Below are 18,811 nucleotides of genomic sequence, written 5' to 3' on the forward strand. Positions count from 1 at the left end.
ATTGAATAGGATGGGATCATATCTTAAAAGAATGAAATTAAGGGGTGAGAGAGAAATACATTAGGAGGAGAAAGGGAGAAAGGGAATGGGGCAAATTATCTTTCATAAAAGAGGCAAGCAAAAGACTCTTCAGTGGAGGGGAAAAAAGGGGAGGTGAGAGAAAAACATGAAGTTTACTCTCATCACATTCCACTAAAGGAAGGAATAAAATGTACACTCATTTTGGTATGAAAACCTATCTTACAATACAGGAAAGTGGGGGAGAAGGGGATAAGCAGGGTGGGGGGGGAGGGTAGAAGGTAGGGCAGTGGGAGAAGGGAGCAATTTGAAGTCAACACTCTTGGGGAGGGACAGGATCCAAAGAGAGAATAGAAGCAATGGAGGGCAGGATAGGATGGAGGTAAATATAGTTAGTCTTACCCAACACAACTATTTTGGAAGTCATTTGCAAAACTACACAGATATGGCGTATATTGAATTGCTTGCCTTCCAAAGGGAATGGGTGGGGAGGGAGGGATGGAAAGAAGTTGGAACTCAAAGTTTTAGGAACAACTGTCGAGTACTGTTCTTGCTACTAGGAAATAAGAAATACAGGCAATGGGGTATAGAAAGTTATCTGGCCCTACAGGACAAAAGAGAAGATGGGGATAAGGGAAGGGAGGGATGTTAGAAGAGAGGGCAGAGTGGCGATAGGGGCAATTAGAATGCTTGGTGTTTTGGGGTGGGGGAAGGGGACAAATCGGGAGAAAATTTGGAACCCAAAATTTTGTGAAAACGAATGTTAAAAGTTAAATAAATTAATTAATTTTTTAAAAAAGAGAGACAAGGCAGGGTTGGGGACAGAATAGTTAAAATGAAAGCATTTCACCTTTGGAAGGTGGATCATAAAAAGGGCCTTAGAAAGAGAGAAAGAACATGTAAGAATTAGAGATTAGAGTCAAGAAAGGTTGAAGAGAACTGGGGCAGAGGAGTTGGACTACTTTACATGTATTTCCAGAACTGGTTATTCAATTCCTATTCTAACTCTTCCTTTTTTTTAAACATAGAGTCAACCAGAGGGGGAAAAAGAAAATATATGAGAGTTTATAATAAAGGTTTATAATTTACACAATCAATCATCATAACAGTGAACATGACTAAGATGAACTCAATGAATAAAATAGAGGATAACAAAATTGATTAGAAAGAAGTCAGTATCCAGAACAGAGCCAAGATGGTAAAGTGGCAGGAAAGAATGTAGTAAGCTCTACTGACAAACATTTCCAAACAAATTCAGAAAATGCACCAGACCAAATCCTGATAGGGAAATCCAGAAACAGTCACAATGAGTCATTTTTAGAACCCATTTCATGTCTATAGACACTGGAACTGAATCAGTCTAGGTGCACTGTGCAGGCAATGGATTGCTCACACCAGGGCACCCCACCCCAACCCATACCAGGGCACAGGTATGACAGTGATAGCTTTGTCACCCACAACCCAGTTCTGGAATACAAATAGGGAAAATCTGAGAAAAGGACCTGTGTAGGGGAGTGGCGTTCCAAATAAAGCAGCTTTGAGCAGTGTGGTGAGCAATGATGAAGTTCAGAACAAAGCAGCAGCAATAGCAATAGTATGGGTGAGACCTCAGACCTAGAACAGGGTCTCACTTCCAGCATCTAGCCCAGCCTGCAAAAGAATAACCTAGGAAGAATCCAAAGTAATCCAAGACAGTGTAATATTAATGGCATTTAAGATGTTCCTCACCCATTAATAGGCATTATGTGGAGCCCATTAAGGGAAGCTTGCTTAGGGGAGGCTTGCTTGTAGGAAGGCTTTCACACCTTTTGCTAATTTCTAATTAGGCACTGAGTCAGGAGGGTTGTGATGCCTTCTGGCTCTGAGAAGTGTGTATATACTCTGAGTCAGTATTTTGCTTTGGGGGGCTTGCTTACAAGAAGGATCTTGTGATTCCTTGGTCAACACTCTGCGTGGCAGTACGTTCAGACACACCCCCAACACCCCAGACTGCTCAGATGTAAAGGCTCTCTCAATCCAGGGATGTATGTAAAGTGTATAGCAATACTGCTTTGATTCAGGTAACAGAGCACTATCTGTTGCTCTTTATTTTTCTTCTTATATTTTGTTTTTTCTGTTTGTATTTTCTCTGAAATTCAGGGTGCTGACTTTTTCCCTGAACTAGTGAACATAATTTAAAAAGATTGTTGACCCCTTAAACAGTTATCTTTCCTAGTAAAGCAGATAAATCTAAGAACCTGTGCTAGCAGCCATTCGGGGTATACCAGTGTGGTTGCAGTTATGGGCAGGATCAAAAGAGAGCTTATGATTCTACTAGTCTGAACCAACAGAGCTTTCCAGCTGGGTGATAGGACCAAAGCCAATAAACAGACCAAGGACTTGCAGATCTCAAAACGGGGGGTGGGAGTAGGGGCAGTGTGCAGTGATCAGAATTTTTTCTGGATCAGACCACCTTGGAAGCACTGAAAGTTCAAATGTCTGATACCTCAAGAAAGCAAGAAAAAAAAAAATAAAAGTCCAGATCTTCCTTCCAGAAGTGTGGCAGGACCTAACCCTATCACCAAGATGAAGTCAGTAAAAAAGCTGGAAGAATGAGCAAAAGAAAAGGAAAAGAACTCCACCCTCGTAAACTGTAACGGTAGCAAGGACTCTGAAGACATAAACCCAGAAGAGAATGACTCCAAAACATCTACAAGTAATGCCTCAGAGAAAAACACAACTTGGGCACAAACTCAACTGGAATTCGTAGAAGAAATAAAGTGAGTTTTTTAAAGAGCTTGAATTGTTTTATAAATGAAATGAGAGTGTTTGAGGGGAAAAGTGAAAAAGAAATCCGAGTAATGAAAGACAGAACTGGAGATGGAACTAAGAACATGGAAGTTCAAAACCTTGCCCAAGCAACACTCTTTGAAAATTAGAAGGCAATGATTCCATGAAGTAACAAGAAATATTCATAAAAGTTAAAAAGCTGAAAAAATAGAAAATATATAGTATCTCATAGCAAAAACAACTGACCTAGAAAATAGCTGACAATACCATCCTCTCATTTCCTGAGGCACCTAGGCTAGGAGTCATCTTTGATTCCTCACTGTCTCTCACCTCACATATCCAATCTTTTGACAAGGTCTGTTGATTTTACTTTTGCAACAGTTCTCAAATATATACCTCCTACTTCCCCACTTCCCTACAAAATATACCTCCTACTTCCCTCTGACACTACCATCATTTTAGCACTGGTCCTCATCAGCTGTTGACTCTCTCTTGCATACCTCTCATTTCTTCTCCCAATTTTTCTTCTACCTCTCTTATTTGACTTCTAAATTTTTTCTTGAATTCTTTCAAGAAGGCTTTTTGGGCTTGGAACCAATTCATATTTCCCTTTGAGGTTTCAAATGCAGATATACTGACAATGTAGTCCTCTTCTGAGTTTGTGTTTTGATCTTCCCTGTCCCCACAAAAAGAATCTACGATCAGTGTTCTTGTCTGCTTTTTGTTCATTTTGTTTGCCTATTTCCTGACCTTTAAAGTTGAGCTTACCTGTTGGAGCACAAGGGGCATTGTCCCAAACTTCTTATGCTGGGGGCCAGGCATCTAGTCACTGGCTTTGTGTCCTGAGGCTTCAGATACTGGCAGCTGAAGGCTATAGGGGTCTAGCAGCTAACCTGGTGCAGAGATGGGGTTCTGGTGGTAGTGTCTGGTATGTGCTGTGGCCATGTGGGGTTTTTTGTGTTTTCCCCTGGGCTACACTGAGGCACAGGGAGGTCAGCCCCTGGAAGATGCCTGCTCGCTAGGGCTGCACTGAAGCACAGAGAGGTTCTTCCAGTTCCCCTGGCTATGCTAAGGCACATGGGAGGTCCTGAGCCATGGGGCTCAAGATCTCCTGCTGGTTTGCTGAGGTAGAGCTTGCTGCTGGCTTGCTGGGACTCCATCTGTCCTGGACTGCATTTCCTTTTAATCCAAGCAGAAAAACTTTCTTGGAAATCCTCCAAGTTTCCCAGGCTAAAAGATTGCTGACTACTTCTTGTCTTTCCACTGTTTCTGCAGTTCCAGGTTTCCTGGGGCAGTATTTTTTGGGTTTTTTAGAGGTCAATAAGGGGGAGTGAGAGCAATTTATTGCTTACTCTGCCATCTTGGCTCCCAGAAATCCTCTAATTCTTGAACCCAATTTTAAAGATAGAGTAAAATAAACTTTACTCATAACTTTAAATATGAATGGATGTAACAGTGAAATGAAAGAGTAACAGATTGGATAAGAAATAAGAAGAAGGCAACCTGGTTTTCCACTGAGAGCGTAGGGAAGAAGGTTCCATGGAAAGTTGAGGAAGGATGAAAATGTTTGGAGAACTTCCATGGTGAGTGGGATAGTGAATTAGAGAGGTGTAAAAAGAATGCCTAGCAGCAAGAGCTCAGTTGAGATTTTGTAGCATGAATCTGTAGTGGACCCAGACAGCACAGTTGCTTAATTTTCTTCCCCTTTTAACAGCACACGTATAGGAGCAAAAGCAGTAGATGTTGGGAATCATCCAAGGCTGAGCCTTGGCAAGGCAAACAATTGGTGATAAGGAGGCAAGGCACTCAAGAGAAGATGGAAATGTCAGTTTGAAGCATTTCACCAAGTGATAAAGATGGAGAAAGGAGAGTATAGATAATGCAGAATTGGTAGCCTAGGAGAGAACTGAGGGGTCAAAAAACTGGAAGTTATATTGTACATGAAGAGCAAGGATTGGTATGAAAGGCAGTAGAAAATTGGAAAGCCAGTAGACTATGATAATAAATCACAGTTCATGAATATGGAAGTGGTGTCATAACCAAAATTCCAAGCTTCCAAGTCATAGAAAAATACTGCAAACAACCAGAAAGTAAAAGTGCCAGGGACCCCAAATTACTCTAAAAGTGTGAAAATCTCCTAAAACAATATTCCAAAATGTAAGAGATAAAGGCTTCCATATAAAAAGTAACTTACCTATAACACTGAGTGTAATCTTACAGGGGAGAAAATGGATATCAGTGGACTAGAGGGACAGTGAAATCTTCATAATGCAAAGACAAGAGCTGAGCAGAAACTTTGAAAAGCAAACACCAGAGATAAGAGAAACTTACAAAGTTAAATATATTTGAGTATTTAGAAGAGGCTAAATGATGATTAAATGCTTAATACTAATGGGGGGGAGGAGAAAACACACTGATGCCCCTCCAGAATCTGAAAGTCTGGAAGGGTAATAGAGGAAACTAAATTAGACAAACACAGGGACTTCAAATAGTTTTGCTTGTTTTAAGTGGGGAAGACATATGGAAAAGAAATTTAACAGAGATGAAAAGAGGAAAAAGAATGAGAAGCATACTATATCATATAAATGGGCTATGTGAAAAGATTATACAAACATCAATGATGGGGTTGGGGGAATAGGCATCCCATGAACTTCACTCTTTGAATAAGAAAAAGGAAGATCAAATACACATAAATACATATAAAGAGTTGGGTAAAGAACTACATTATAAAGGAAACAAATAAACATTTGTTAAGCCAGGCACTGTGCAAAATATCTCATTTGGTTAGTAAACTCAACAGAGATATGAGTATGGAAAGGGGAGTGATATGTTAAAAGAAGATTAAAATTGGCTATTCCGGCCATGGGTAAAACAACTGTTAAGGGTGACTGTGAAGGGCTTGGTGAAGTTAGGAAAAGGGAGATAAGAGAACAGTCTAATTCAATTATAGGTTATTAGTAATTATCAAAATCTTTCTTTATTCTCAACCTTCTTTTTCTTTGTCCAAAAAGGTACTGGGAAGGAAAAGAATAAAGCATAAGAGGATATAATAGAGGGAAATACAAAATTAGCCATCACAATAATGAATGTAAATTAGATGAATTTACCTATAAAAAGTAAATGTGTATAGAAAGCAGTACCTAACAACATGCTATTTAAACACAAACAATCACACACAAATGAAACATAAAAATTCACACAAAGTTAAAATAAGGAACTTAGGCAGAAACATTCCAAATAATTTTTCTTCAAATAAGGGTAGCAATTATATCAGACAATGCAATAGGAAAAAGTGACATGGTGATGAGATAAGCAGGAAACCATATAATGCTTAAAAGCACTATAGATGACACCATTTTTAAAAAAAGCAACCATGTACTAGAGCATAAAAACATCTTATATGCTCATTTAAAACAACCTGATACTAGTAAACAAAGAGAATTTGGTTAGCAGTACAAAAAAAAAACAACAAAAAACGCATAGTAGCTAGTGTTTGGTCAACCCAAAGATCCCATCTACTGAAGCAAAAACTCACTGTTTGACAAAAGTTATTGGGTAAAATGGCAGAAACTAGGAAATCATAAGGAGATCAAAGAAAGAAGAAAAAACACATGTACAAAAGCAGTTATAACAGCTTTTCTTCTGGTGACAAAGAATTGAAAGCTGGGGGTATTCACCAATTGGGGAACGACTGAACAAATCACAGTACATAAATGTGATGGAATATTATCACACTATAAGAAATGATGAAGTGGAGGGGCAGAGCCAAGATGGTGGAGCAGTCAGGGAATTGCCTGAGCTCTCCCCCAAAACACATCCAAATACCTGTAGAAAAATGACTCAAATCCTAAAGCAGCAGAACCCACATTTCCAGCTCAATACAATATGAAAGGTCAGCAGGAAAGGTCTGTTGCAGCAGTCTGAGAGAGGAGAGCAGTCCAGCATACGTCACACCAGAACAGACTAGACCCCTACAAATCTATAGCAGGACACAGGGAACTGAATCATTGGCAGCAGTGGTGGTTTTAAGACCTCTCAGCCCACAAATGCCAAAGACAACGTAAAAGGTCTGTTGGACCTGGGTGAGAGAGAAGTGCAGTCCAGCCTTGGCTCTAGCACAGCCCCAGCCCCAGCCCCAGCCCCAGCCCCAGCAAACCAGGAGTAGGTCGTGGAAGCAACTGAATCAGCAGCAGCAGCAGTGGCAGTCGCAACAGCAGCAGCTGCTTATGGAGCTTTCTGTCCACAGACAGTAAAGGGATTGAACAACAGATCAGATTATAGGGGTCTCTTTTAGCACTGAGGGAGGACTCTGTTGTTTTTCCCATACGTGGATCTGGGTCACAGTCCTCAATGGCAGTCCTGGGGTGAGGAACACTAGCGTAGCAGAGTTTGTGAGAACAGGAGAGGAGGGAACCTTCTCACAGCTCCAGAGCAGAAAGGAGTGCTTGTGGTCACTCACAGAACAGAGCACAGGCCAGGAGAGGAGTAAACACCTCTCCTTAGATCATACCACCTTGGAAGAAATGAAAACTTACAGGCTCCTAGAAGTAGCTTTGAAAACAGCTGCACAAAACCCCTTAAGTTTGGGACAGTTCACCCTCCACCCTAGAAGCAGAGCCTTACCTTAACAGTTAAAGTCAAGCAATAGGTTGGGGAAATGAGCAAACAACAGGAAAAAAAAAAACTCAGACTATAGAAAGTTACTATGGTGAGAAGAAAGATAAAAACATATATTCAGAAGACAACAAAGTCAAAGCTTCCAAGAAAGATATGAATTGGCCTCAGGCCATGGAAGAGCTCAAAAATGATTTTGAAAATCAACTAAAAGAAGTAGAGGAAAAATTGGGAACAGAAATCAGAGTGATGCAAGAAAATCATGAAAAACGAGTCAACAGCTTGGTAAAGGAAAAACAAAAAAATACTGAAGAAAATAACACCTTGAATAATAGACTAGACCAACGCTGTATCCCAAAGAGATCATAAAAATGGGGAAAGCACCTACATGTACAAAAATATTTATAGCAGGTGGAGCCAAGATGGTGGAGTAGTAGCAGAGACCTGCTACAGGTCTCCCCCCAACCCCCTTAATAAACCTAAAAAAAATGACTCTAAAATTCTAGAGCAGCAGATGACAAAATGACAGACTGAAGAAAATCTGGAAGGGCAATGGAAAGGGTCTATCACACCAGGCTGACAGCAGAGTGAAGTTCAGCCATGCTAGAGCACAGATTGAGCTGGGCCTTAGGTGACTGAATTGTGAGCAGCTGCTGTGGATTTCTGACTTCCCAACCCACAAACGCTGAAGACAATTTCAAAGGTCAGTGGGAAGGTCCCTCACCTGGCTGAGAGGGGAGCTTGGTCCAGGCCCAGTCCTTGCCAGGCCCTAGCCCCAGCCCCAGGGTGGCTGCAGCTGCTGCTGAAGCAAAGGCTGCTTTTGGAACCCTCCACTTACCAAAACTCAAAAGTCAAGTAATTGGCTGGGAAAATAAGAAAACGAGGGGAAGAAGGAACAGACTATTGATTCTTACTTTCTCGGTGAAGAGTTATTTTCTTATGTCATTGGTGACAAGGAAAATCAAAACATACAACCAGAAGAAGACAATGAAGCCAAAGCTCCTGTATCCAGAGCCTCTAAGAAAACTATGAATTGGTCTCAGGCCATGGAAGGGCTCAAAAAGGGTCTTGAAAATCAAGTTGGAGAAATTGAGAAGAGAAATGACAATGACACAAGAAAATCAGGAAAAACAAGTCAACATCTTGCTAAAGGAAACCCCCCAAAATGCTGGTAAGATAAAGTTTTACAATTAGACTAACCCAAATGCAAAAAGAGGTCCAAAAAGCCAATGGGGAGAATGCCTTAAAAAGCAGAATGAGACAAATGGAAAAAGAGATCCAAAAGCTCACCGAAGAAAATAATTCTTTAAAAATTAGAATAGAGCAAATAGAAGCTAATGACTTTATAAGAAACCAAGAAATTATAAAACAAAACCAAAAGAACAAAAAGATAGCAGACAATGTGAAATATCTCACAGGAAAGACAACTGACCTTAAAAATGGATCCAGGAGAAATAATTTAAAAATTACTGGACTGTCATGATTAAAAAAAGAGCTTAGACATCATCTTCAAGAAATTATCAAGGAAAACTGTCCTAATATTCTAGAACCAGAGGATAAAATAGAAATTCAAAAAATTCACCAATCACCTCCTGAAAGAGATCCCAAAAGGAAAACTCCTAGGAATGTTGTAGCCAAATTCCAGAGTTCCCAGGTCAAGAAGAAAATATTACAAGCAGGCAAGAAAGTAACAATTCAAATACTGTGGTAACACAATCAGTATAACACAGGATTTAACAACTTCTACACTAAGGGATCAGAGGGCTTGGAATATGATATTCCAGAGAGCAAAGGATTAAAACCAAGAATCACCTACCCAGCAACATTGAGTATAACATTTTAGTGGAAAAAATGAAATTTCAATGAAATAGAAGACTTCCAAGCATTCTTAATGAAAAGACCAGATCTGAAATTATAGTTGGGGAACGACTGAACAAATCACAGTACATAAATGTGATGGAATATTATCACACTATTATAGTTGAACTTGCTATATTCCTATATAGAAAGATGATATTTGTAACTCATAAGACCTTTCTCATTATTAGGGTAGTTAGAAGGAATATATAGAGAGGACACAGGGGTGAATAGAATATGATAGAATTACATCCAAAAAATGTAATTATGGGGTGAAAGAAGAATGTATTGGGAGAAAGGGAAAGGTGGAATGGGGGTAAATAATCTCACATAAAAGATGTAAGAAAAAGCTTTTACAGTGGAGAGGAAGAGGGGTTAGGCAAGAGGGAATGAGTGAACCTTACTCTCATAAGAATTGGCTTAAAGAGGGAATAACATAACACACTAAATTGTGTATAGAAATCTATTTTACCTTACAGGAAAGTAGGGGGGAAGAGGACAAGAGAAGACAGGGTGATAGGAGGGCAGATTACGGGAGGGAGTAATCAGAAGCAAACATTTTTGCGGAGAAACAGGATGAAAGGAGAGAATAAACAGGAAGCAGGATAGAATGGAGGGAAATTAGTCTTTCACAACACGACTATTACGGAAGTGTTTGCATGACTACATATGTAAAACCTATATCGAATTGCGTGCCTTCTCAACGAAGGGGAGTGGGGAGGAAGAGAGGGAATTTAGAACTCAAGGTTCTAAAAAACAAACGTTAAAAATTGTTTTTACATGTAACTGAGGAAATAATATACATAGGCAATGGAGTACAGAAATCCCCTACAGAATACCCTCCAGGAAAAAAGGGGAAGGGGATTAGAAAAGGGGTGCGGTGATACAAGGGAGGGCAGATTGGGGTAAGGTGCTATCAGAAGCAAAACACTTTTGAGGAAGGACAGGGTGAATAGAGATAGAGGTAAGGGGAATAGAATGGAGGGAAATACAGTTAGCAATGGTAATGGTAAAAAAGAAGTTTTTGAAGCAAGTTTCTCTGATAAAGGCCTCATTTCTCTAACATAAAAAGAACTGTGTCAAATTTATCAAAATAAGAGCCATTTCCCAACTGATAAATGATCAAAAGGTATAATCAGTTTTCAGATGAAGTAATTAAAGCCATATGAAAAAATATCTAACTCTATTGATTGGAGAAATGCAAATTAAAAAATTCTGAGGTACTACCTCATACCTATTAGACTGGCTAATAGGACTGAAAAGGTCAATGACAAATGTTAGAAGGGACATGGGAAAAATAACACATTAATGTATGCCGGTGGAGTTGTGAACCAATTCACCATTACATAGTGCAATTTGGAACTATGCCCAAAAGGCTATAATACCATGCACACCTTTTGACGTAGCAAATACCACTACTAGGTCTACATCCCAAAAGAAATAAGAAACAAAAATGAAAAGGACCTACATGTACTGAAGTATTTATAGCAGCTCTTTTCTGGGGGTAAAGAATTAGAAACTGAGGGGATGCCCATCAATTGGGGAATGGCTGAACAAGTTGTGGTATGTAATTATGATGGGATACTATGATACTATAAGAAATGATGAGCAGGATTCCCTCAGAAAAACTTGGAAAGACTTGCATGAGTTGATGCCAGGTGAAATGTACTAGGTACAAAGTAACAGCAATATTTTAAGATGATCACCTGGAAATGACTTAGCTATTCTCACCAATACAACTTTCTATGACAACTCTGAAGGACTTTGGATGAAAAATGCTATCCACCCCCAGGGAAAGAACTGATGATGTCGGAATACAAACTGAAGCATACTTTTTTTTTTCACTTTTTCTTGAGGTTCTTTTTGTCTATGTTTTATTTCACAACATGACTATTATGGATAGGTTTTGCATGACTGCACATATATAACTCATATGGAACTTCTTGCCTTCTCAGTGAGGAGAGGGAGGGAGGGAGAAGAGAAAGAATTTGGAACTCAATGTTTTAAAAACAAATGTAAAATACTGTTATATGTAACTGGGAAAAAAATTAAATAATAAGAAATAATGACATAAACGGCTTGAGAGAAATCTGTGAAAACTTGCATGAACTGACAAGGAAGTGAGAATCAGCATTAGGAAAACAATTTATATAGTAAGAACAGTTACTGTCACTGTAACACTGTAATACTGTAACAGTCACTATAAGAATTGTCGCAAAAGAAACAACTTTGAAAGATTCAGGGAACTGATAAACACAAAGACCAGCCACAATTCCAAAGGAATCATGATAACATATGCTATTTATACTTCTAAAGAAAGAGGTAATATACTCAAGAGTCCTGTTTTTGGGGGGTTTTTTTGACATGGTCAGTTAGGGAATTTGTTTTACTTGACTATACATGTTAGTAAAATGGGTTTTGTTTTAACTTGTTTTGTCAATTGAGGGTGGTAAGAAGAGCAGGCAAGTCTTTGTTAAAACAATAAAATTTAATTTAAAAACATTAAGATGATGCAGTTAACATAAAATTATCTGGAAAATATAAAAATATCAGAGATAGAGAATAAAGCTTTTAAAAATCATGGTCTGCTGTGAAGCTGTTTTCTTAGCTGGGACAAGATCAAGAAAAATAAAGCTATTTCCACTACATAGCAATCATGATGATTCTATCCATTAAAATGTAAAGACTTAACTATGGATCTTGCACCCTTCCATGGAGCATCATTAAAAACAAAATGATTTAGAAAGAAAAATAAAAATATCATCTAAAATGGAATGTAATAAAAAAACAAAACAATCCCCTCCCCAAGAAAATGATACATTTAAATGCATTTAAGCATTCCTTTGAACATTTCTTACAAATCAATTGGTTTATTTTGTTTTACTATACAAGTAAAAAGTAGTTTCTTTTTCATTAGCAAAATGTTTAGAAAAACTTTTTTTTTTTCTTTTACAAAATTTAAATAGTCACATTAAATGTGAGGTCATTCTTGAAATTCAGGAGTCTTTAGTTTGTGAATATTCATTACTTTAAAAGAAAATACTAACAAAGAGATAGTCAGCAGTATCTAGAGGAAGGAGATCCTGCAAGCATACAAAAAGATTTTTTTTTTAAAGAGATCTAAGGTATTTTTTCTCTGGTGGCTTATCGTAAGTTTTGGTCTTCCCTGTATCTTTATTTTCCTTTCAAGTCATATTTTCTAGATTTTAACTCTCCAAAGTATGAATATATATGTGTATATGTATGTATGTATATACAATTCTCCAATCATGTGAAGTAACTACTTTTATAATAAATTAATAATCAGGATACTAAAAAATGGAATGTTATTTTTTCAAAAACTTGGAAATGTTATTTAAAAAGCCTATAACAATATATATTAAACTTGGCAAAAATAAATTAGGAATTTTCTTTAATGAAGACAAAACACATGAAAAGTAGTAGAGGCTTTTTCCAATCTGAGTAGTGACCTTGGAGTAGGGTGTCTTTTTATTTTTTTGCAAGTTACCACTAAATACTAATTTTAAAATAGATGTTGAAAAATATTTTCTGAATAGTTTAAAATTTAAAATGTTTGCCCCAAAATAGATCAGATACCAAATTGTCAGCAATTTTTATTTTTCTATCAAAAGTAAGTTAAATGAAAAGCACAGTAATGACACAAGACCCAAATAGGACTACTTGAGTGATTTCAATTATCAATAAATAATGCTAAAATTTTATGCTGATTTTAATATCTTCATTTGCACAAAAAAAGTTAATTTCCTTTTCAAAGGAAATTTATAAAAACAAGCCTTTTCCATGTTAGTTCCTGAATTATCCAAAATTCAAAATACTGTTTTTCTCCTACAACAGTTTAAATCCTGAAAAATAATGAAAAATGTTTTACCTTCACCTCAGAAAGATTAAGATCATAGACTAAGAAAATGGATCTTTAAGGTCACAGGAAACAAAATAAATTTAATCCTGAGAAATCAAGTTAAAATAGAATTTGGAATGTAAGAAAATGTGTATTTAAAGAAAAGCATTAAAAATATCTTTTGCAGAAGGGAGTATTTTAACTACAGAAAATAATCAAAAAAAGTCATGATTGATGACCTGAGGTGAAATTAAGGTATTATAATAATGAAATTTATGATCACTAAGTTTCTATTATTAATTGTTACCATGTGTAGGAAGTAGAATAATTAAAAGCAGCCATTTTTATTAACAACATTAACACAAACATGGGGAAAATTTGGCCTACATCACTACAAAAGATAAAAGTTTACTGTGAAATATAGTTTTCTTACAAGACACTAAGAAAAATTCTCACTTAAGGCAAAGAGTTTTCCTTAATTTTTTCCAAGAGTGAAACTGAGAAGTTTTACATAAATAACAAATATTTTCTCTACAATAAAAACCAATTAGCATAAACTCTTTAAATTCCTCAAAAGGGTTAACAAGTTATAATTAAAGAAAAAAGGACATCTATCTCATTGTCTGACACCAGAGTCTCCCATTTTAAGGAACTGGTTGAGCCACCAGACTGTTTTCAAAGCCAATTTTAGGATTCCATTTCAGATGCTAATACTATTTTTAAATAAAGTAAACTGCTGAATTTGCTGAAAAGATATCTAACTGCTACAAATGTACAAGTAAGATATTTCAAACCAAAAGGTTTAGATTATCATTCTTCATGCTTTTGTCAAAATAATAACTTAACTAAGAACTAGGATTTATCCACTACTGAAGGAGGACTGACAATACGTTGTCTCACTGCAGTCTTTGAAAAGTCCTTTTCTGATGAATTTTTGTTCTCCAATTCATCATCTGAATGATCATCTTCATCTTCCTCTTCTTCTTGTTCCAATTTTTTCAAAATATGCACAGATTCTGGCAATAGTTTTTCTTAAAGAAAAAAAGGCATACACAATTAGTTTAAGAAGTCTAATGAAGTTTAAGAAAGTTTACTTAACAATTTAGAGATCTTCAAAAGTAAAGTAAAAATGTTTAAGCAATTACATTGCCTCAAACCCTATTTATCGAGTGCTTAGACTTAAAACAAGAAGTCATTATAAATTCTTTGGATGTTTATTTAAGCACAGCATGAGATATAAGAGTAGATAGTATAAGAAGGAAGAAGTAAAATAAGATTCTCATTTTCATGGTGTACTGGAAAGATTGGTGCATCCAAGAATACTGCTCATTAGCTTTGTAAACTATAATATTCCAAGCAGTCATTCAGTTTCTGCTTAAAGATATTAAAAGACAGAGAATTTTTTATCTGCCACAGGTGTCAGGAAAACAAGCAGTCAGAATCAATAAAATTTTCTTGACACAATCAATTCCATATTTTAAGAAGTGTAAATTGTAAGGAAGTTTTTCCTCATTAACTTGAGCTGAAATCTTCCTTACAACTTTTACCTCTTAAGCCTAGTTCTACTTTCCAGGATAAAGGAGAAGTTTAAGTACTTCTTTCACATAACAATCCTTCAAACATCTGAAACAACTATTGTGTCATCACTATTCTTCTCCAAATTAATTAATTCCAGTTCCTTTACCCAATCCTAATACGACCTGTTGACTTGTATGCCCTCAGGATACAGTACAGTTTGTCAATAACGCATCAAAAGTGTTAAACCCAGAACTATTAAGTAACCTAAGATTGCAACAACCTTTGTGGCAAGTCACCATCTCCAAGCGCAAAAAGACACTGGTCAGTTGGAAGATGAGTTCCTTTTCCAGGTCCCTAATAAAATCTCGAAGAGAGATAATCTCTGACTGGAGGACCCAACAATGTTATCGGAAACGTGACACTCCCCAGGCATGACCCTTAGTAGGTGATCCTATTCATTAAGTCTATTTGTCCTTCCCTCTGGTCTTCCAAGCAAATGAAAATGATTGTGAGTAACTATAATAAACTAGTCTTAGAAAAAAGACTACTTTACTATTTGAAGAGGCAGGGAAACAGAGAAGGAGGAAGGGAAGAAGGGAATAGTGGGAGGGCAAGTGAAATTAGGATCTCTTGGAACAACTCAGCCTTACCAACACATCTTTCAGGCTTTTGAGGGAATAAGTCACCTTGGATATTATCATTCTTTGGAGGCAAACAATATACTGTTTTAATAGCTATATTTGGGCCTATATAGTTCTTTAGCTTCTGAGCTACTTCTAGTAAAGTTCTATAAGCTAAGAAAAAGACAATGGCTAAAGAGGAGATTTTTAGCAATTTGGAGCGAATAAGAATATTTTCCCCTTTGTAACACAACTTCAAATCAAATATATCCACCCTAGAATTTTGCAATACCTTAGAATGTCAATTAATTAATAGGACATCACAAAACTCTCAGAAAGTTTAAATTAATCGAAAAATGTACTTACTTGAATAAGGATACTGCTGAGGTTTATTCCTTTTTGAAGGACAAAGGAAGTCTGCCACAAATACCATAATCTGTAACCAGAAATAATGAGAGAAATCAGAGCATCTAATCATAGATAACTCAAGCTCTATCTCATAAAAGTTCTATGAATTAATTTTTCTGAATATTTGAGAAAAGGTATACTCACAAGTCCCAGTATTAGGCCTGAGAACAGAGTTGCTAAGGCAAAAATTGCATAGGATCCCCAAACTGGTATTTTAAGGTCTTCTGTAAAATAGTTATGACAAGTCTAAATTTTAAAGAGAATAAAGAGTAAACTAAGAAAGTAGTCATTTCAATGTAGTAGCAAAATGTTTAAAGTTGAAACAAGACTTAAGCCCATACCCTAATCCACATAGATAGCTGAAAAAGAGCCGACATACTGCTCATCCTAAAATAAGAGATAAATAATTAGAAAACATAACAAGGTTGTTGAGTCTATTGAATTTATAATCAAACAGAACTACCTGTAAATGGGCAAGGAATTAGCAAAAAATTGTCACTACCAGATTTCTCCATATCCTGAACAAACAGCTATTGATTTTTTTGACCATATCTTCCTTCTTCTAAGTATAAAAATTTATTTGCTTTATAGGTTGTTCCTTTGAGTCATTTTTTGCATATTTTTAATCCAAGACAAGTATATATGTATACACATGTGTGTGTGTGTTTGTGTATGTGTATATTTCTAAGACTCCATCAAAGGTTATATATTTTTTTCTCTCCCTCAACCCCAGAGAATTGAAGATTTGAAAGAAGTAGTTTTCTTTATTTTGCTAATGATATTCCTTGTTTTCACCATGTCAAATCACAATAACATCAGTAGCAGATTCATAGGACATACTATGAGCCTCTACATTCAGGCCAAATTATATCCCCAGAGGAGTCCATGTTTCAAAATGACTTTAGGCTACTCCCTATTCCCCTCCCCAAAAATATTTTACTCCTTTAGTGAAAAGCAATCTGGAATCATAATAAAAACACTTTACAACTTCCTAAATTATGCTATACACTCATCCCTTCCCACTTTGCTTTATCACCTGGTCCACAATAGCACTGGTTTTTTTGTTTTTCGCTGCTTCTAAAAGCAAAGTCAAGTCACTTTTAGAGAATGTCCATTTCCTTTCTATTTTATTGAGTGATCTGTCTGAGTCCCATATGCAGCAGGAGAGCAAACTGGAAAAACTTTAGAAGCCTAAGATTTAAACTAAAATTTAATATTTTTCTTCATATACATAGTATTTTTTTAAGTCATTACTTTACAATACTCAGGTCACTAATACTTTAAAATCTAAAAGAGAGGGATAAAAATTCAAAAATGCTTACAGAAAAGAACCTGGCCCAAACCATGAAGAAACAGGCTCAATACTTTTCCACTGTTTGTCATTTATGAAATTTATGAAGTCCTCTTTAGTCCTGGGGCCTTGATATCTTCTAAATTCTCCATCTATACAGCTTTGTAAAAAAGAAAAAGGATATCAGACCCCAAATCATAAAGTGCAGCTGACATATACACAGAAAGTAATGTCTCAAGAAAAGAGCTAAAATTATACTATATATACACTATATAATATACCATTTATGCTACATGTATAACTATATCATATACTACATATAAAATATGCTATATAGCATAGCTTCTATATTTAATTATGTTGTTTTTCATTTAATACTAATACTCAAAGTTGTTAGTAGTAAATCTATCACACTGACCATTTTAACTCATGACATTCTAGATCAAAATATAACAGGAGCAATATAACTTTCTTCTTAAGTCAGAAACTTCAAAACCATTACCACTAACTTTATTTTAGACAACAAAATTATGAACATCTGCCACAAGGAAAAAAATTATGAAGTCTTGCTATGCTCCAATATATTATTATTATGCATCAAGTGAACAATATATCGGGATATCAAATTTATAGAAAATTTAAGTTAGGTAATGCATGAATAAATTTATGAGAAATTTTTAAAAGATCTCTAAATCTACTAGCTGGTAATGAAAATAACAAAACTTAGGGGGTATTCTGGGAAGATGGCAGAGTAAGTCAGAAATTTCTAGGATCTCTAGATTTTCTCCACAAACAGAGAGAAAATAGTCATGAAATGAACAAAGAGCAGTAAAAATAAAGGCGTAAAGCAGTTGTCCTAAGACAACTTGAGAGGACCTCAGAAAAGACAGGGTCCCTGAGGGCTGAGGTTTGGCCTGAGTGAAGCACAGACACCTATATATAGGCTGACTCCACTGATTCAACCAACAGAAGGTCCTGGAGTAGCTCTGTCAAGAAGCAGACAAGGCCTTAAGAAATTTTACCTGGAAACCTTTCACCTCACTACCTCAAGAAATTTCACATCATGAACATTTACCTCACAACCTCAGGTACTTTCACTTCATGAACATTTACCTCACAAACTTTCATCGAAGGATCAGCAGATGGGTGAGTGAGGAAAGACTGAAGGACCCTCTGCTGTTTCCAAAGACCAGACTTATCAGTGCTGACCAGAAGTGATCCCAGGCTGTGGGCAAGTAGGAACGAGCACATGCCTGATGAGTGTGGTACCACAGGGGGGAAGAACATTTTCAGGACAGTGTGGCTGGAGCCCTAACCATGACTTAGGGGAAGAGAGGAGTCTCTGAGATTGAGCCCCTGGAGTGAAGAGTAAAGGAGGACCCATAACTCAGGATTAAAGCTTGATTATAATAATAAGTTGCTAAAAGTAAAATAAAGCAAAAACAAAATAAAAATGATTAAGCAAAGGGAAAAAGAACACAACCATAGATAGCTACTTTGGTATAAAAGAAGATTTGGGTTCATATTCAGAAAAAGATAGTGAGGTTAAAAAAAAAAGCCACTCCTACCCCAAACATAACATCAAACAGTCACAAATCCATAAGGAGCACTTAGAAAAACAAAACTCAAATCAGAGACTGAGAAAAAAACTAGAAAAAACAAGTAATTCAAGAAAATTATGAAAAGAAAGTTAACCAACTGGAAAGAAAGGTCCAAACATATTCAAGGAAGAAAATAATTCCTTGAAAACTAAAATTGGGCAAGAGAAATCAAATGATGTTTTAAGATACCAAGAAATGATTAAAAAAAACCCACACACACGGAAGACAACCTGAAGCACCCCATCAGAAAAACAAC

At 36.5% G+C, this 18,811-nt stretch overlaps 1 protein-coding gene across 1 annotated transcript in view; it reads right to left on the reverse strand.

Moving 5' to 3' along the window:
* Nucleotides 1-11,727: 11,727 nt before the first annotated feature.
* TMX1 (thioredoxin related transmembrane protein 1) overlaps nucleotides 11,728-18,811 on the reverse strand; it is a 50,069-nt gene continuing 42,985 nt past the window's right edge. The window contains 5 exon segments of the mRNA XM_072629715.1: nucleotides 11,728-14,148; nucleotides 15,622-15,691; nucleotides 15,808-15,909; nucleotides 16,005-16,050; nucleotides 16,986-17,114. Coding sequence (XP_072485816.1) covers nucleotides 13,970-14,148; nucleotides 15,622-15,691; nucleotides 15,808-15,909; nucleotides 16,005-16,050; nucleotides 16,986-17,114 — 526 coding nt within the window. The 3' untranslated portion in view covers nucleotides 11,728-13,969.

This window comes from Notamacropus eugenii, chromosome 1 (assembly GCF_028372415.1).
Source record: "Notamacropus eugenii isolate mMacEug1 chromosome 1, mMacEug1.pri_v2, whole genome shotgun sequence".
Lineage (NCBI taxonomy): Eukaryota > Metazoa > Chordata > Mammalia > Diprotodontia > Macropodidae > Notamacropus > Notamacropus eugenii.